General features: G+C 30.6%; 1 protein-coding gene across 1 annotated transcript in view; it reads right to left on the bottom strand.

The window, feature by feature from the left end:
• Positions 1-21,370, bottom strand: part of LOC117174684 (netrin-1-like) — a 452,050-nt gene that overhangs the window by 139,079 nt on the left and 291,601 nt on the right. Inside the window, exon 2 of the mRNA XM_033363983.1 lies at positions 18,497-18,685. Within this exon, the coding sequence (XP_033219874.1) occupies positions 18,497-18,685 (189 nt within the window). The remainder of the gene's footprint in view (positions 1-18,496; positions 18,686-21,370) is intronic.

Below are 21,370 nucleotides of genomic sequence, written 5' to 3'. Positions count from 1 at the left end.
TTGAAAATGCAACTTCTAAATTTATTTGTGTCAACAATATTGAAAGTTAGTATAACAAAGTTTTGTAAAAGGGGAAAAGAATATTAGCCTCATTTTTCTTGTAAAAGTCTGCCAATCAATATTGTTCATTCATTCTTCTTCGTAATCAACTTCATTGACGCCGGGTGTTGAAACACAAAGAGATAACAGGCTGGTTACGAGGAGAAATAAAGAAAAGGAAAGAAAAGGTAAAAGACGGGACTGGATAAAAAGAAAAGAAGTATCTAGTTACCGCGCGGACAGGATGTTCGAGCACTTTAGCCGCCTTTTATTTTAATTTATTCTCGAGTCCCTTTACGCGTTTAGCCGGCGCTCCGTCGATCTTTCGGCTGCCTAGTAATCTCCAGTCGACTGCAGCCAAGATGCTGTTTTGCACTCAACCTGTACTTATACTTGTCTACTCTTTTTTTCGAATTTCATTTTGAATTACAGCAGGAGAAAAGGGTATTTATTATTTTTATAGCCATTATAAAGTTCTTTTAATTGTAACTCTAAATTTGATTTCATCACGCCGTGGTTTCGCTTTTTAGCTTAGAGGCAAAGAATATAACTTTTAAAAAAAGTTAACTACATATATTTAAGTTTATATAAGCTTCCTACTGATTATATTTATTAACTTTGGTGTAAAGGTAAAAATAAAGTTTATTAAAGCCACAAAACAGGGGAAAAAGGGCAATTTTCAAAAAATAAGGGAATAAATGCTGTTAAATAAAATTAGTGAAAAGGTACCATATTGAACTCAATAAAAAACACTTCAGATTTTAAGTCCATAAATATTGAATTTTCAACAAAATAGTTTAAATATCTACTAAAAAATATTGATCTTCAATCCACGAAAGATGGATTTTCAACAAAGTATGTGAATTTTCGAACAAAAACTATGCATCTGTATTTGAATTTAAATCTGTAATCACATAAAGTTAAATTTGAGACATTTTGAAATGTTCAACCATTTTCAACCAAATAGTTGAATACTAAAAAAAGTATTAACCAAACAGTTGCATTTACAACCAAATAATTGAATTTTTAAGCAAGAGAAACCAATTTTCCACAAAATAGTTGAATTTTCAACCTAGAAAAATAAATTACAAAAGAAAACGTATAGAAAAAAAAGTTAAAAAAATTATTCCAAAACATGTGAATTTTCAAAAAAATAGTTGATTTTTAAGAAAATAATTAAATTTTTAACACAATAGTGGAATTTCCAACTGAAATGATGAATCTTCAACAATAACAAAAATTAAATTTCAACAAATAAGCAAGACATTTTTATTTAATATTAAAAACAGTCCAATTTCTACAAAAAGATGGATTCTCAAAGAAAAATGTAATGGTTGCTATTTTAGGCAAAACCAATTTTTATTTTAAATAAGAAACAGTTGAATCTAACTTTAAAAGAAGAATTTTTAACACATTATTTCAATCCTCAACAAAAAAAGTTTAATTTTTGACTAAAAAGTGTCATTTTTAACCAAAGCAGATCTTTCTAAATTCTCTTCAAAAATAGCAGAATTTTTGATCCAAAAAGGATGAATTTTCAACAAAACAGTGGAATTTTTAAGCCAACAGAAGATTTTTCAATCAAGAAGGGTAAATTTCTAGATTTTCTCTAACAAAAGAAAATATAAAAACTTCCAATATTTTTCAAACTTATGTTTCTGTGTTACGAAAATCTGATGTCCCTTAAATGAGCACTCAGAAAAATTGTCGTTTGAATGAAAAAAACATTAGTTTGACCCTATATCAAAGATAGAATTGATTTACTTGAAAAAAAGTTGTTTGAGTTAAACAACATTGTGTTTCAATCGAAAAAATTTTATTTGAATCAAATATTTTTTTAATCAAAAATATATTTGTATGATCCTAAAACAAACAATTTGTTTCATTTAAACAAACATTTTTCTGAGTAGCACGCAGTTTTTTAACGGTGCCAAACAGCTTATTTTTTTGCAATTCTATTTAAAGACTACTGCATTTCTTCTCAAGTTCATTGGCCAGAACGAAATAAGTCCGAAAAGCACAGAACTGAGTGTATCAAAGCACAATCTAAAAATTCAAGAGCCCAATAAATTCAAGAGGCTCCTGTACACTCAAAATCAAGAGTCTTCAGAGTACTGGGATGATGTTGGCTACGCTTTTACCCTCAGGAAGTTTTTAATACTGACCATACGAGAAAGATCTTATCACATCTAAAATAACAGCGATTCTGTCTGGCCGTGAAGGTTAAATATTTATGTCATTGTCATTTAATACAGTAATACTTATGTATACGTACAGATAAGCGTCCTCGCATAGAATTTCTGTGCGTGCATTCTTCGTACCAAAAGCATAGCCTGTTCCCATTGAGCTCGGCTGTTGCTCATATCAACAGATGAAGTGAAATAAGCTCTATCAAGATTGAAACCATCCAAGTTTTTGATGACCCCTCATTCCTTTCGCATTATCTTTCCGACTAGTGTTTGACTTAGTTTTCTTGCTAGAGAGTCATTTCTTATAAAGGGAAGTTGAAATGATATCAGATGATGTAAGTGAGATATATCTGCAGTGGATAATGCAATCTAGAGTAGATAATTATTGATCATCAAGTAAACTACAAATATAGGTAAAAGTATTATCATTTTTTTTGACTTTATTCGCAACTAAGGCATCCTCAAACTATTACTAATAATAAATACCGCTACGAATTAATATCCCTACTGGAAAAGTCTTATGGGATTTGATAACAGAAAATGTAAAACTTTTCAATACATTTTCTGTTTTCGAAATTTTAAGGGTTTCCTTTAAATTTCTATCAGATGCTTTTGATAGATAGTCTATCAAAATGAGAGAAAAAGTTGTCTTGAAACAAAAGCATCGTCTTCTAATCTGTTTTGTTTTGAACCCCTCGAATATCTTTAGTACACAAGCAGAATTATCTCACTGCAAGAATAGGTTAAGTTTGTCGCGAAAGGATAATGTTTGCTGAAAAAAGATTCGTAGGAGACTAATGAAATGCCATCGATTCGCTATGAAATCCTGTATTCGATCGCAACTCGGTCAAATCTTGTCCGCACCAGACATTTTGTTTCATTTAATTTTAAACCAAATTGTGTAAATGCAGATTTTTTAATCCTGAAATTTGATTGTTTCTGATAAAGGCTTAGTGAGATCAAGTTTTTACAGAGGTGGGAAAATTTTTCGAAATTAAAAAATTAAGTACCTTTTTTCCTTTTGAAAAGAGTTAATTTAATGATACTTGTCACACAGCAAAAAAGTGTTTGTTTCAGAATTCTGTGTAGTCTCTTGTTTTCATTTGTTTTATTTTTTAGTGCAGATATTTTCTCAAGAACAGTATGGTTTGTTTATTTGTTTTGAGGTATAAATTCATCTTCACTGATATCTTTAGCGAACACAATTTTTCGGTTATCAATACTAATAATTAGTGATATTGGAAAAAAGCCTTTTTTGGAAATTTCTGAATATTTTTGAAAACTGTAGAGTTTTCAATTAGGAAAATTAATACATAAGGAATGAAAAAACGTCCAAGTCCTGATGTTTAAAATGCAACAACCTCACGAATAAAGGTGTAAACATTAAAAATAATTTCACGAAACAGGTTTTAAGAAGAGGGAAAGTATTACACTATAAGAACTCGAGCTAATATAGTTCCCTGCTATGAGGAAAGTAATTTAAATCGAGATTTATTACATTTGGACTCGTTTGAACAGGACAGGTGGTATATTAATATTTCCTGTACTCAGAAAACAATTTGTCTGAAGTAAAAAAATTATTGTTGGTTCAATCATAGAATAAGGTTTTCGCATGAACAACAAAATAATTGGTTGTCCCAAAAAACTGTTGCTGTTTTAACCAAATATTTTGATAGATGGTTTCTTTTGATGAAATCACAAAATTTGATTGGGTCAATCAAATATGTTATTAAGGCAACCAAAATTTGTTTAACTCAAACAAATTTTCTTGTATAACCAAGAAAAGATTTGTTGTAGTGGAAGAAATTTTGTTTCTGAGTATGCATTCATAAAAAGTGGGTAAAGAAATTATGGACATTAAAACTTAAATAGAGTAAGCTCTACGATCTTGAAGTCTTTCTTAATCAATAGGTTAGGTGTTGAGTCAGTGGCACGCAAAGACCATTCGAAGCCCCGGTTACATTGTATGCATAATTCAGGATATTTCGCTTTATCTAATGTAACTTTAATTGTCTTTGGCAACCACTCTTGGCGAATTAAACGCGGATCCTGTTTCCCTACTTCAGGGAATTAATTGCAGGAGCTAAAATTTGAGAGGTCAAATATTAGTCGCCGAAATTGTGCTTCATTTGAGAAAACTCTAATTGCACCATATATAATAATAATAATAAAATATTTTAAAAAGTTATCACATATTAAGACAGGGTGGCTGCAAAACTTCATTCTTGAAACTCAATGACTTTTTACTTAATTTTTTTATAAATAATTTTTCATTTTCTCTGACCACTTATATTAAAAAACTTAAATTTTAAGCTTGCTACATTTTTCAATGTAAATTCATTTATGAATATAATAATTAAAAGGAATATGTATTATCATCAGAGATAGTTAAAATCAATCAGTGTAGATATCATTCCACAATCTCCGAAAATAAAAATCAACACTACCGATCAACTTAACTCTTCGAATAGCAAAAAATACTTAACGTAATTTGTGACTAGATAGAAACAAACTTAATTTTTAATTAAATATTTTCTGAAAAAAGTGACTCAATGTGACGAATGTGCATTAAGAATGTAATTAATATTCATTTGCCTTAAAAAGAATTCAATCGAATTTGATTTATAAAACTTGGAATCAATTCAAGTCAAAGCCAAGAGAATTCGAAGGAATTGGAAACAAATTTCATTGATGTAAATTCTAATTGAAACTGGAGTGAATATAGAGGAATTTAAGTGAGAAATGAGAAGAATTCGATGAAATTCATAAAAATTTAATGTGGATTAAAAACAAAACGCAAATGAATTGAAAGAGATTCAAAAATGTGAAAATATTAATTGAACTCAGTAAATTTAAAATGAGTTTAGACGAATTCAAGAGAATTCAAAAGGTTTTGAAGCAACGCCTGAGAATTCAACGTTAGTTTAAAAGATTTCTAGATCCGAAAATCCTTACATCTTGCGAAAAAATTTTGATGGACATTTCTTCAAATGCTGTAAAATTTATTTAAATGCCTTGAGAGTTTTAAAAATCTCTTTAAATCATTAAAATACTTGAAAATCGTTGTAAAATATGAAATATCTTAAAAACTCTTTGTAATATTTTAAAATACCTGAAAATATTATAAATTCTTTTAAGTCCCATTAAAAACTGAAATCAATACAAGATTCCTTTGAATCTTTGAAAATACCCAACAAGATTTCAAATTCTTTCAAATCTTCTTAAATTTCTTGGGTTTTTTTTAAGCTATCAAAAACAACCTAAAATATTTAAAAGTATCCAAAAATACTTCAAGTCCTCTGAAATTATTTTAAGTTATCAAAATCTATTAAAAACACCCTAAATTATTTCAAATCCTGCACAATTTTTTGAAATCCCTTGAAATGTTTTAAATCTCTTGAAGATGCCTTGGAGCTTATAAAATACCTTAAAATTTTTCTATTCCTTTGGAATAACTTTAAAGTATTGGAATTTATTACAAACTCTTAAAAAACTTTTAAAATACCCGAAAATATTTGAAGTAATTTGAAATTTCTAGAAATCCTTTGAAAAAATTTAAAGCTTTTCAAAATTTCTTGGGAGTTCAAAAAATGTATGTATGTCTTTAATATAAGAATTAACTAATAATCCTGCAGTAACATCTGCGCTTTTTACTCTAATCAAATCCACTAAGTGAAGCTTTCCACGACGGCCCATTAGTATCCAAGATTGTTCGTTTCAGGCATCCTCCCTCCCGCTGGGCACACTGCCACTTACTTTACCTTGATACACTTGTTCCGTCAGTCGCTTATCTTTTATTCTTTTAAAATGCCGAATCTATCTTAAAGAATTTCTTTCAAATATGTCAACTAGTGTCTCCTCTACACCACAATCTTTGCCATTTATTTTGCCTTGATACACTTGTTTTGTCAGTTGTTCATTTTTCATTCTCACAAAATGCCCAAACCATCTTAACGAATTCCTTTCAAATATTTCAACTGGTGTCTCCTCTACACCACATTACTCTTATCCTTATCCTGATAGGTCCATGTCTCGCTACCGTATAGCACAGCCTGTGTAAATATAGAATTATTATATATTTCCCTTTTAGGTACAATTGATATATTTTTACTTCTTATAATAGGCCCTGCTTTACCGATATCCGTCCTCATAAACTTGTTTTATTTTCTCATCATTTCGGACAATGTTGCATGTTTTTTCACCCTTTTCCTTTAAATACCATACCTTTTGTTTTATTTGCCTTAATTTTGAGGCCCATGTTCTGCATGCTAATATTTAGTTTGCTCAACATTCTTTGCAATTCTTCGACTGAATTTGCCATAACAACCTTATCATCGACGAGCGCTAACCCACGTACCCTCACTGTCTCGAGATCCACACCTTCTTCGTCGAAGAGAATAGTGATTAATAAAAACAGTTATGTGAATAAGTAAAATTGAGAGGGCAAAAATCATAAAAATTACTGAAGAGGGAGCTTATTTAGGTCTGAGATGTGCAAACGTTGCAAGTTTTTTCCTGAATCACTTCTGAGGTTTTGTCACCTCACCGTTTCTATTGTTCCGTTTTTCTACGTTTGCTTTTTTATGCCCCTTTTTTTCTTTCTCTCTCACCTTTCCACGGTATCAACTTTAAGCTCCTTACCGCGTTCTAATTGGCTCCGAGAGTTTCGCGTTTACGATTCTCAGTGCTTCGACCCCACGTAGACTTTCGAATCAGGCGTTTTCATCACTGTATATATACCCGAACCCTACTTCCCATTTAATTGGCATAATCCGATTAGAGGAATCCTACATGCAGCGCTTGCCTCTGCCTCTATAGTACGCATTTCTATTTATGTTAATCACACTCATAGTGTCACTTACATGCAAATGTTTTTGAGGTTTAGAAAATAAATCTTTGGCTTAGTTCAAATAGCATGTCACTGACTTTCTATATGCTGCACAGCGTGTACAAAATAAATAGAATTATAAAAAAGCGTTGAACTAATCGATAAATTTTACAATTTTATTACAGAGCCGGTACTACATGAAATTCATGTTTTAGGAGCAATGGACAAAATTTAATACGACGAAAGTTAAATGACTCAGTCAATTTTTCCAATTCTTGAAAGTTTCTACTAAGGAAGCGTCCACATTTACGTGGAAATTTATTTACACGCAAAATATCCATGTTTGACCAAAATAACATATTTATAAATCCAAAAAGGATTGTGCAACCATTCGTTGCTAACCTGTACGCAGTTTTATTATTGGAAGAAACATATGTTGGGTATAAGTTTATTAATAATTTATTAGCAAATAAACAAATAATTTTTTCCTTGTCAAACAATCGATTAAAAGGTTGTTTCAGTGTAAAAATATAATTCCTAATAAAAATAATTTTTGGATAATCTTGTCATCCGTTAACACAAAAAGGAATTTTCATTAAGAGAGGTTGGTTGTAAGAAGTAAAATAATATGCATAAAAAATATTTTAAATGGTTCAAATTCAATATTTTTTATTTTGTAGAAAAAATTGGAATTTTAAATGAGAGTCTGCCGCAATACCGCGCCGATAGAAATAGCTAATCAATCTCTTCAGCAATCTTCCTAGGTAAATAGCTTCACAGTCTTTAATTTCTTATCATTTTAACATTTCTTTTGATTAATTTGTAGGCTAAAAAAGATTTGATGATGTTCTGAAATACATTTTTTTAAAGGTTTAGAATTGAAAAATTTCAATTTTTTTATTCTCAGCCATACGATTATTCAGTGGCGAAGCAAAAGCTAGATGAATTTCAAGTAATGCTGAACATGCGAAGAGGATAAGCAGACAATTTCACGGTGCGAGTTATATTATGCCCAGAAGGCGAGTGTGTATCATTGGCAAAGAGGCGTCAAGGATATGCTCTTTAGTTGAAGGATCGCGATCCCAAGATTCAGAGGGTAGCCTTCAAGAGTGCCGGTTTAAAATTTTCATTTAATATGCCTATAATATAATAATATAATATAATACGTCATACGCCATATAATACGCCTCAACGAATTCTCGGAAATTTTTTATCGTCTGATAAAATCCTTACCTCGTTCTGATGTAAATTCCTTCTTTTAATTTCCAGGATTCCTTTTCTCAATTGCCATTGATTATTTCAGTAACAGACTTAAATATACAGGGTGGTCATAGAACTTCATTTTTAAAATTCCCTGATTTTTGCCTGACTAGTTTTTCCTGAATATTAATATTCAAGGACCAAAACTTCCACGTGAATTTTCAAAAGTTCCCGATGAATTTCAACTAATTCAACATGAATTCATAAGATTTCAGAACAAAACAGGTTTAATTCAAATGAATCAGGGAGCAAATTTTATCCATTTAAGGTAAAGCTTGAGTGAATTTACAGAAATTTAAGAAAAATGAGAAGAATTCAACGAAATTCGTAAAAATTCAAGATCAATTTTAAAAAATTCTAGTACATTGAAAACAATTGAAGAATATGATAAAATTGTTGAATTCAGTAAGTTTCAAGAGAAATTAGAAAAATACTTGGGAATTCAGAAGAAATTAAAAGAATTTAGGATAAATTATTCTAAATTAAGAGTGAAGTCTGAACAAATTAAAATTAAATTTAAAGAAATTTGAAAATCTCTTTAAATTTTTTTAAATCTACAAAATGCCTCACTTCGTGTGAATAAATTCTTTGAAATTCAATAAAACTTTTTATTTTTTATTATTATTAATATTAAAATACCCTTACAATATTTCAAATTCTTTTAAATTTCATTACATTACTGAAATAAACGGGAAATTTCTTGGAATCATTGAAATCCCCTTAAATATTGAAAATTCTTGAAAATCCTTGGAAATCATCTGAAATCTTATAAAATCCCTTGGAATCTTTTGAAATACCCCAAAATATAATCAATCCTTTTATATCCCATTAAATTACTCAAATTAATTAAAACATTCTTAGAATCTTTTTAAAATACCCTCAAGTATTTCAAACCATTTAAAATCTTTTGAAATCATCTGAAATATTACTTAATCCCTTGGAATGTTTTAACCCTTAAATAACACACCTCCAAAAAATAACGTAGCTGACACTTGGGGTCTTTTGAACCCCAAAGTTTTTAAACTGTTGTAAAAAGTTTAATTTTTGATATTTTTGTTAAGAAATTTTTTTAGTATTCTTTAACATCTCTTCTAAAGAATCAATCGGTGTCGTAACTTAAATTTTATTTTCAACACTTTAAAAAACAATGAACAATTCATGGAATTTACGAATTTTTATATTTGTTCAAAAATGATCTGGGGTCCAATGGACCCCCAGTGTCATTTAATGGTTAACATGCTCCAAAATATTTAAAATCCTTTTAAATTTTATTAAATAACGCCTTAAGAGCAAATGGGAAAGAAGTGTAAAAAATTCTTGAAATCTTTTTAAAATTCACTAAAATATTTATAATCCGTTGGAATCTTTTAAAATCCTCTAGATCATTTTAAATCACTTGAAAATCCTTTAGAATCTTTTTAAACGTTTAAAATATTTCTAATCCTTTGAACCCTCATTAAATTACTGAAAACAATCAAAAATTCCTTGGAATATTTTTTTTTAATTCCTTATAAAGTCATTTTAAATTCCTTGAAATGTTTTAAAGCTTTTGAAAATAGCTTGGGATCATTTTAAGTAACCTAAAATATTTTCAATATTTTTAAATCTCATTACATCACTGAAATCAATTGGGAATCCCTTTAAATCTCTTAAAATAAATTCAAATATTTGAAATCCCTTTCAAATGTTGTAAAGCTATGGAAAGTTCCCTTCAATTTTCAAAAAGAGCATAAAATATTGAAATTCTTTAAAATCCCTTGAATTTATTGAATTCAATTGAAAATTCCTTCAAATCCTTCAAAATATCGTAAAATCTTTAAATTATCCTTAAATCATGGGAAATACCTTGAAGTATTTCTAAATCTATAAAATCTTACGAAATCCTTCAATTCTTGTGAATAAATCCTTTTAAATCCACTAAAATATTATAAATGAAATTATATATTATGAAATCCTGTAATATTTATTAAAATACATAGAGAGCTTTTAAAATGGTTTAAAATCATTGAGATCCTCGACAATCTTATAAAATCCCTTGGAATCTTTTAAAATATGCTAAAATACTTCAAATCTTTTGAAATGCCTTGAAGCTCATGAAAATGTCTTTAAATATATTAAAATACTCGTACATTTTTAAAATAATTTTAGAGAAAAAAAATGACTTAGAGCGACTGTGGCAACCCTGATTATCTTGACAATTAATATATTTAAAGTGCTTAGTCCTTACAGAAATTCACTGAAATGTGTAATTTTTATTTCGAAATGCCTAACTTGTCCCTAATTTTTGCTAACTTACAAAAATTTATAAATTTTCCTTCATTTCTATTAAAATAGAAAATTGAATGAAGAACTCCTAGATTTTAGTTGATAAAATGAAGAATACAAAATCCCATTATAAAAGTGTTTATTAAAGACAGAAACATGCTAAATATTCTCTCTAATTGTAAGCTGGTTAATTCAAAGAGATAAAGGAAATAATGCACACAAACACTGAACTCATTTCCACAAAGTAAATTTATAGAGTGCACACAGCAAGAGTACCATTAGCGCAAGTTGAATTAAACTGAAAGAATTTCAAGAAAGGAGGAGGAAAATGTGCCTCGGGAAAGTTTGAAACTTTGAATAATAGAAATAAGACGGATTCAGATTAAGATGAAAGGCCGGGAGCAAGTTCATTATTAATATGAAGTTTCGTTTATGGAACGGAGTGAATAATTGAAAACAAGACTTTTTTTCATTCCTTTTCAGCAAATATAAATGTCTGGGAAATCGGGACTATGATTCGAGAATATTACAACTTCATTCCGTAATAACAAGATTCCCTTTCACAGAAAATTGGAAAGAAGTTTTAAAATTGTAATGATGTTCTTTTAATAAAATCGTATAGGTTTTATAATCAAGCAATTCTTAAGAATAATACTGCAGAAAATTAAATTAAATTTTTTGTAAATAATCAAAGAAAAAGAAATAATTAATTCTACGGAATCTATTGTATCTCGGAAAATTTATTAAACAAATACTTTACCTAGCGATCTAATTATGTCATTTTAAGCCAATATGTCTAAATTAAAAAATATTATTATTAGAATATTACCAACAAAAAATTCAGTGGTTTCATTTTAATCCAAATAGTTGAATTTCCAATTAAAAAATATAATTTTACACCAAAAATAAAATTGTTATATATTTATTTAAAAAAAAAACTATTTTTCAACAACAAAAATTACTTACTATTCAGTGAAACTCAGCGCTAAAAGAAGATTGTTTAACAAAAAACTTCAATCTTCGACTAAATAGATAAGTTTTCAAAAAACAAGATTAAGTTTCAAAAATAAATTTGCAGCTAAAAAATAATTCCCACAAAAATGAATTTTCAACCAATTAAATTAAACTAAAAGAGATCGATTTTAAACAAATTTAAATTTAAATCCTCAACCAAGATGATAAATTTTTAACAAAATATATAAATTTTCTGCAAGCCTATTGAATTTTCAAATTGTAAAAAAAATCAACAAAAAATGGAATATCCTCATTTTCAAACAAAAAATTAGTTTATAACAAAAATTAATTTTATACAAAAAATTAATTTACAACCAAATAGTGGTATTTTCAACAAAATAGTTTAATTCTATACCAAATTGTTAAAATTTGTAAGCCAAAAAGACGAATTGTCTACAAAGCCGTTGAATTTCAACCAAAAAGTTAATTAACAACCAAATAGTTGAATTTTCAACCAAATAGTTTAATTCTATAGTAAATTGTTAAAATTGTAGGTCAAAAAGTCAAATTATTCACACAACATTTGATAGTAAATGTTTTAACAAATAAAAAAATGTAGTTTCAAATCAAAAACAATTGAAACCACAACCTAAACATTTTTATCGAAAAAGGATGACCTTTAAAGTAAAAAGATTAATTTTATATTTAAAATATTAATTTAAATGAAAAAGAATGTTTGAAGAATTTAATTTAAATTATTCTCATAATGGTATTAAATAGTTTTAAATCGTTATTCATTGTTTATTGACGATTAAATAAATTTCCATTTATATTTCGAATTTCAAAATAAGAGTGGTTTAAAGCCTCAGTGTCACACGAAATTTTAACGTTGGGTTCACCGAAATGTCACAAACTGTCACAAGAGAGGGGGTTGAGTCAAAGGACTGAAAATAGCATCACGTAATATATGTAGAAAGGATGCTTTTAACATAAGCAATTTTAGAAATTCATGCAGTATTTTCTGAACTCTAGGTTTTTCCTGATTTTCAAGTTTTTCCCTGACCTGCGAGCACTCTGAAAAGTATTATTAAAAAAATCTTTAAAGAAAATTATACACAGATTTCCTTGTAAAGCACCATGCGGATCATAAATTACAACAAATACTGCTCATGTGATTGCAGAATTTGCCTTCAGCCCATACTGCATGTTTCAGGCTCGTCGTAAATCGCCTATGTTGGGCACTTGTATCAAAAATATCTGTCACATGTAATATGATACAGACAGGTGACAATTGATAACACGTTTTCTATTTTTAAAGATTCGCAAAGGGCATGACAAATTCTTTGCAAATTGTAAAGCATCCTTTGGAAATTTTGAAATTGCACGAATCCAAATTGCTACAATTGAAATTCGCCTGTATTCTGAAAAAACTCTTTTTCAAGAAAATTATACAAATTTGGCTGTAAACCACCATCCGGATCGAAAACTGCAACAATTGCAACACGTGCTTGCAGCATTTGCCTGCAGCTCATACTGCCAGTTTCACATTCATCGGCAACCGCCTATTTTGCGCACTTGTATCACAATATCAATTAACTAAAATATGGCACAGACAGGTGGCAAGTGGTAGGATGAGTATATTTTTAAAAATACGCCAAGGGAATGACAAATTATTTGCAAATTGTAATGCATCCTTTGGAGATTTTAAAATTGCACGAATCGAAATTGCTACAATTGCAGGTCTTACAGTCCCTATGTGATAAATTGTAGGGACCAAAGGATACTTTCTGTCACGCTCATATGGTACTTTTTTAGCGCTCAAAAGGTAAAAAATTCAACAGAATTCAAATTAATTCAGAAAATTTGAAATGAACTTATAAAAATTCAAGGGAATTCAAAGGAATTCAAAGGAATTTGAGAAAATGCCTACGTATTTAAGGAGAGGTTAAAAGACTTCAGGATCAATTAAATAGAAAATAGTTGAATTAAAAAAAGGCCATTGAATGGAGCGAAGGCCATAGCCCGGTAAGCATGGGTGGTCTGCCTTGAAAGATATTTGGTTCATATTTATATGGTAAGTTGGTCCCATTATGAGACTAATTTATTCCAAGTGCCAACCTCAAAAAAATTTTTTTACACAAGTTATAAAATTTTTTCGAAAAATCAAAAATGTCAACTTTCTCGAAAATGGCTTAATAAATGTTACTGGTTTAAATATATATTGTACAAGGTATCACAGCAGTTCTAAAAAAATCAAGAGTCAATTCTGGCAATTAGAAATAGGAAAACAAAATTTTTTGAATTTTGAAAAATAAAATTTTTAATGAAAACTTTTTTGCACCGCCATAATTATTTTCTTAAAAAGTGGCCCTCGACCTTAGTAACAACATATATTTTCCCTAGCATGACCCCAATGGTGCTTCACAGGGAAAAAAAAGAAAATTGTGTTGTTGGCCCCTAAAAAGCATGGTATTCAATTAAAACGAGGAGTCTTCTTGATTTAAACTCATGGATTTATTAAATTAGGATCAGTTGTAATTATAGATATGATATTGCATAGATTTTACTTTGAATCTTGTATTTTTGTCCTTTTCCATTTGCTATAACATACCCCATACACGTACATGCTACAGACACCTAATGTACACGATAAACGCAATATGCATTATGCAGACCGCCTGAAAATATACAATATTTCTACTGCAATTTTAACAACCGATTGGGGGCCTACCATAAACCACGTGGTTGCTTTAGGGGGAGGGGGAGGGGGTCGACGATAATGCCACGGTGGAACACATGGTGGGAGGGGGGAGTCAAAAAATGGTAAAAATGGGGCCACGTGGTTTATGGAAGCCCTCTTGCGGAATAAATATAAAAAATACATCTTTTTTTCGAGATCTCTTGGTTCATAGTAGAAAATAAGAGATTAGAAAAAGTATAGACTGCATCTACGAAATAGTCATATTTGAGATATACGAAGAATATTGTTCCCGTTAACTGCTAACATTCGCCAAATTATTTTTAAGTTTGCCCAAGATACACCACGTGAAGGTTATCAGTCAGGTTTGTACCTATAAAGACTATATACACCATAAAAAAACTATACTCACATAACCACCGCAGGGTCCTACTGGAAGCAAATCACATCTATGAATATAACATTAGCTTGCAGAAGAATTGCGATAAATCACATCAATTATGTTGTTTTACGTATAACATTACTTAATGATACTTTGTTAGAGAAACCATTTTTTCATATTGGCCTTAAGCTTAGTTTTTCTTACTACCTATTTGGTTGAACTCAACGATTCACATAATTGTTAAACTTATTAATAGAATTGGATATTTCTAAATATTTTCACTTTCACCCATAATTTTGCGAGTGTTATTTCTTTACGCTACGTACCTCTGAATTCTTAAGTGTATTCCGAAGATTAGTAGCGATTAGCCTTCATTGTGCTTCACGAATCTTCGTGGTTTTGACACTCTTACTCGTACATTTACGCCAACCGATCAATTATCACGTTTTTGGTTAATTCAAAAAAACAATCAGTAATTAAGATAACCTTTGTTGTCAATTAGACTTGATATAGAAGTAATATCAGTTGATGCTTCAACAGTTCACTTTATGTTCCATTCATCAAGTCCTTGCATAAAAAAGCACTCACGCGATTATATTCCTAGTGACAGTCACCGATGCTCATAGTAAAATGTGTACTAAAAAACGTAATTCTTAAATTCATTCGTAATTCACTTTCTGTTTCAGTCATACGGTCCTTCCGCAAACTTAAAAATAGTTTGGCGAATGTTGGCAGTTAACGGGAAGAATATTCTTCGTATATTTTAATTATGACTATTTCGTAGATTCTGTCTATACTTTTGCTGATCCCTTATTTTATACTATAAATCAAGAGATCTCGAAAAAAGAAGCATTTTTTATATTTATTCCGCAATCGGTTGTTAAAATTGCAGTAGAAATATTGTATATTTTCAGGCGGTCTGCGTAATGCATATTGCGTTTATCGTGTACATTAGGTGTCTGTAGTATGTACGTGTATGACGTATGTTATAGCAAACGGAAAAGGACAAAAATACAAGATTCGAAGTAAAATCTATGCAATATCATATCTATAATTACAACTGATGCTAATTTAAGAAATCCATGAGTTTAAATCAAAAAGACCCCTTGTTTCAATAGAATACCATGCTTTTTAGGGGTCAAAAACACAATTTTCTTTTTTTCACTGTGAAGCACCATTGGGATTATGCTGGGGAAAATATATGCTGTTACTAAGGTCAAGAGTCACTTTGCAAGAAAAAGATTTCGGCGGTGCAATAAAGTTTTCATTAAAAATTTTATTTTTCAAAATTCCCAAAAATTTTTTTTCCTATTTCTAATTGCCAGAATTGACTATTGATTTTTTTTAGAACTGCTGTGATACCTTGTACAATATATATTTAAACCATTAACATTTATTAAGCCATTTTCGAGAAAATTGACATTTTTGATTTTTCGAAAAAATTTTATAACTTGTGTAAAAAAATTTTTTTTAAGTTGGCACTTGGGGTAAATTAGTCTCATAATGAGACCAACTTACCATATAAATATGAACCAAATATCTTCCAAGGCAGACCACCCATGCTTACCCGGCTATGGCCTTTAGAAGAATTAAAGTGAATCAAAAAAATTCAAAGAAATTTCACAAAAAAAAAAAGATAGAAGAATTCAGGGTGAATTCTAACAAAATTTTTAATTCATTCATTCAAATATTTAAAACCCTAGTTATTTCTAAAAAAAAATACTAATGACTACAAAGTAATTCAACATAATTTAAAAGAATTGGAAAATTTGAAAATAAATCGAAAAAATCCATTTATTTCAGTAAAATTTGAGAGAATTCAGAAAAGTTTAGGGGGAATGAGAAGCATTCGATCAATTTTATAAAAGGTTAAGCTGATTTTGAAAAACATTGAAGTCAATTGAAAAGAATACAAAAATATGGAATTAAAAAAATCCATTGACTGAATTAGAATTGAGTAAGTTTAGGAGAATTAACGTGAATAAAAAAATTCAAGAGAATTTAAAAGAATTTGGGGTAAATTATTAAAAATTTAGGCTGAATTCTAAATATTTGAAAACTCTACGAATTTCTAATTTAAAAAGTAAAAAATTCGAACAAATCCATTTATTTTAGTAAAAATTGAGTAAATTTAGAAAAATTTAAGGGAAATGCAAAGAATTCGATGAACATGATGAAAAATCCAGATGAATTTAAAAATCAATCAAATGAATTGAAAGCAATTAAAAAATATCAAAAAATTAATTGAATTCAGTAAGTTTGATATCAGTGCAGAAAAATTAAAAGGTTATCCAAAAGAATTTGAAGAAATACCGCATGTAAGGTGAGTTTACAAGAATTCAAGAAGAATTAAACAACTTTTTTCGAAATACATTGATTTTATTAAAATAGAGTGGACTTAGAGGAATTCAGAAGAATTTAAAAGAATTCATGATAAATTAATACGAATTCAGACCGAATCCCAAAAAAGTCGCAAAAAGTATTTGAAAATCTCTTCAAATTTTTGAAATCCTACGAAATCCTTCACGTCTTGTGAAATCAGTTAAAATTTCTTTGTAATTTTGTTATGTAGCCTAAATATTTCAAAGGCCCCAATAATTTTTTGAAATCGTTTAAAATCTGTTAAAAGACCAATTACATAAGAAAATTTAATTTAAAAAAATCTATTGAATTAAGGAAAATTCAGTAAACTTACAAAAATTGAAAAAATCAAAAGAATTCCAAAGAATGTAAAAGAATTCAGTGTGAATTGCAAAAAATAATTTTAAATTTCTTCAAATCTTTGGAACTCTATAAAATACCTCACTTTTCGTAAATAAATTTTTTGAAATACAATAAAATATTATGCAATCCTGTGATATTCTATGATTTTTCCTGAAATCCTGAAAAATGTGTTAAAATATGTTAAGAGCTTTAAAATCTCTTAAAATCATTGAAATTCTCGGAAATCTTATAAAATCCAATGAAATATTTTAAATTATTTATATCTTCTGAAGTTCTAGAAAATTCTTAACCTTAAAATATTCCAAACTTTTTGAAATTTCTTCAAATTAGCGAAATAAATAAAAAATGCCTGGAAATCTTTTAAAATTCACTGAATATACCCTAAAATCTTTTTAAATCCTTCAAATTATTGAAATCTATTAAAAACTTCGCGGGAATCTTTAAAAATACTCAATAATATCTTAAAAGAGTTTAAGACAATTCAGAAATAGGTATAGACCTGAACTAAACAGTGATTAACTCATGAGTTATTTTATTTTAAAAAAAGTTACCAATGTGAACTTTTCATTTAAGAAAAGAGACTAAAAAGTGACTTGAAAAAAAAGTGACGAATAGTAACTGTGTGGCAGCCCTGAATATTTTTTTACAGTGACTTCTTACAGAAATTTAATGATTTTTATCATTTTTTTCAAAATTCCAGAATTTTGGAAGCATTGATTTTATTATAAGTTTTTTGTAAAGTTTCAAAATGGGCTGCAAATAAGATACCATAGGGAACAAATCTTGAAAATAGGGTACTTTAGGGACTTCTTTAAAAAAAAACTCTTTTTGGAGAACATTATGCACAAATTTCGCTGTAACCTAATATGCGGATCGGATATTGCTACAACAAAATTGATACTCGATTGATTGTAACTTTTTCCTTCAGCTCATACTGCAATTTTCACACGCGCCGACAAACGTCTATTTTGGGCACTTGTATCACAAATAGCTACGTGTAATATGATATAGAGAGGTGACACGTGATAAAACGTGTCTATTTTTAAAGAGTCGCAAAGGGCATGAAAAATTCTTTGCAAATTGTAATGCATCCTTTGGAAATTTTAAAATTGCCTGGTACTTTGTAAGGTGGATGATGAAGCATTGAAGGTACTTACGTTTGCAGGCTTTGCGGTGCGTTATGGCTTTCGTAGGGTCTTTGTAGTATCCCTCTCTGCAGTAGTGACAATGTCGACCGGCCGTGAAGTGCCTGCACTGCAGACAAACGCCTCCGCTCACGCGACCGGACAACTTGTACAGTTCCATGTTGAACCTGCATTTTCTCGCGTGCAGGTTGCAGTTGCACACTGGAACAAACGAGAGCAACCCTTCGTTAGAAACACACATCAATGATCAATTATTTATAAGCATTCAAAAGCTCTTCAGTATTCATTACTTTTACCAGGGTGACCGCAAAAATTCGTTTTCAAAATTCTCTCACTTTTTCCTTAGCAATTTTTCATATTGCCTAAAAATTCAGGTGCACCTGACTTTTCCTTGACCAATTTTTCATTTTCCTTGACCGTACTAAATTGTTTTTGTTTAAACCAACAAGCTTACACCTAAGCAATTAATAATGTAAATGCAAAACAAGGTTGTTTCCAAATACACCAAACTCCTGCTTTCTGTCCAGTGTGGGGGTTATCTTCAAATAAGTCTTGGAATAAATTCGGTGGGATTGAAACGTAAACAGTCAGGACCTCCTGAACTGTTTCCAATTGCAATGCATGCTATTGCGCAATATACTTGATTGGGTACTCGCGTACTGCGGCCCTTTCGAGGCGACTGTCGCAACCGCTCTCGCCATGCCCCCTCCCCTACCACCCTGAGAAACTGCCGGGGTTATCAACAAATTATATAAGGCATTCGTAAAATACATGCATTTTTTATCCAATAGTTGCGTTTTAAAATAAAAAAGATAAATTTTGAACCAAAAATTGAAAAATTAAATTTCTACTGGAATGGGCATGGATAATGTGTAATAGAGTATGGAGAGGAGAGGGGTGGCCAGAGTTATGGAAAGAAGGAGTAGTTACACCAATAGTGAAGAAAGGCAAGGGAGAGGAGGTTAAAGATTATAGGGGGGTGACGCTGATGCCAACACTGTATAAAGTATATGTAACTATTTTGTCGGAGAGATTTAAGATAGAAGTTGAAGAAAAAAAGGTCGAGTCACCGAATCAGACAGGGTTTAGAAAAGGAATGGGGTTAATGGACAACATATATGTTCTGAACTATCTAGTAAAAAGAGAATTAAAAGGGAAAAGGGGGCAATGATAGCAATGTTCGTGGACTTAAAGGCGGCGTTTGACTCATTAAATCGAGGAGAAACAGAAAAAGTTATGATTAAAAAGGGGATAAGAGAGCGATTAATAAAGAGAGTATCAGAAATTTTTAGAGAGACAAGAAGCAGGATAAAGGTAGGAGAGCAAGTATGAGATAGTTTCTGGTTGGTGAGAGGTGTGAGGCAAGGGTCTCCTCTGAGCCCACTTTTATTTAATTTATTAATGTCAGACTTGGAAGAAGAAATGAAGAGAAAGGGTTGGGGAGGAGTTAGCATAGGGAAGGAAAAGATATATACACTGGCATACGCAGGCGACATAGTGTCGATGGCAGAGGATGAAGAAGGGATGGCGGGATTAATTACAGGATTAGAGAAATACTTAGATGGGAAAAAGCTGAATGTAAATGTAGAAAAGACAAAGATAATGAGGTTTAGAAAAGGAGGGGGAAGGAAGAAAGAATGGACTAGGAGATTGTAAGAAATAAAGTTGGAAGAAGTCAAAGAGTATAAATATTTGGGATATGTCTTGCAGACGAATGGAGATCATACAGCTCATGTAAGAGAAAGGATAAAAAAAGCAGCAGGGGTAATGAAACAGATATGGGGAATAGAAAAACGAAGGTTCAAAAAAAATTGGAGAAGGAGAATGTGGTTATTTGATACGCTGGTATGGCCGGTTTTAGGTTATGGAGCAGAGATATGGGGATGGAAAGAAAGGAAAGATATAGAGAGTTTACAAGAAAGGTATATAAGGTGGACACTAGGGGCAGACTGGAGGACGCTAGGATATATGGTGAGAGAAGAAGCGCAAAGGGATAAGTTAAGCATTAGAGCGGGTAAGAGGGCATGGAAATTTGAGACAAAGCTGAGGGAGGGAGGGAAAGGGAGGGGAGTTGGCGAGAAAGTGTTTGATGGAGGTAAAAGAGAGGTGAGGGAGGGCGATCGAATTAACGAGGTGGGAAGAAGAAAGGAGGGAGTTCTTTAATGATAGAGAAATAGAAGACGGGACTGGAGTAAACTATGGAGAATTGGAAAAAAGGGAGAGGGAAAGACAATTAATAGAAAGATGGGGGGCGATTGAGGAATCAAAATAAAATGAAAGGTATAAGATGATAAAAAAGGAAGGGGTGCCAAAGTATTTAGAAAAGGGATGGGGAGAGAGAAGGTGGACCAGAATAGCAAGATTTAGACTGGGAAACGAGGTAAGGGAGGGGATGTACTGGGAAAAATAAGAGAACAGAATGTGTAGAATATGTGAATGGGAGGAGGAAACATGGGAGCATGTATGGGAAGGATGTAGGAGAGGAATGGAAGATAAAGGAAGCTGGCAAGAAAATGTGGTTAAGATTCTAGGGGATGATGGATTAGGAGAAGAATGGATGAAGGAGTTGGAGGGTGCTAGAGGAGCGAATGAGGGAGAATGAAGGAATGCACGTGAAAAAGGTAAATGGTGGTATAAAAAAGTGAAAGAAAAAGGAAACGGAAGTCGCTTAGATTAGAAGCGTGAAAATTGTAAGTAATGGTAAAGTAAAAATAAGTAGACTAAGATGCGTTTGCGTTCTCATGCTCTCTCTCTCTCTCTCGTTTGCATTCTCGCTTTCGTTCGATCGCTCACTCGCTTGCTAATAAGTCCTAAATTGCGATATCGCAGGAAATAGAAATAAGGGACTAGATATAAGACTTTATGTAAATGGTTTGTAAATAATTG

The sequence above is a fragment of the Belonocnema kinseyi genome, chromosome 6 (genome assembly GCF_010883055.1).
Source record: "Belonocnema kinseyi isolate 2016_QV_RU_SX_M_011 chromosome 6, B_treatae_v1, whole genome shotgun sequence".
Classification (NCBI taxonomy): domain Eukaryota; kingdom Metazoa; phylum Arthropoda; class Insecta; order Hymenoptera; family Cynipidae; genus Belonocnema; species Belonocnema kinseyi.
The sequence above is the reverse complement of the archived record's forward strand: the minus strand, read 5'-3'. Positions and strand labels throughout refer to the sequence as shown.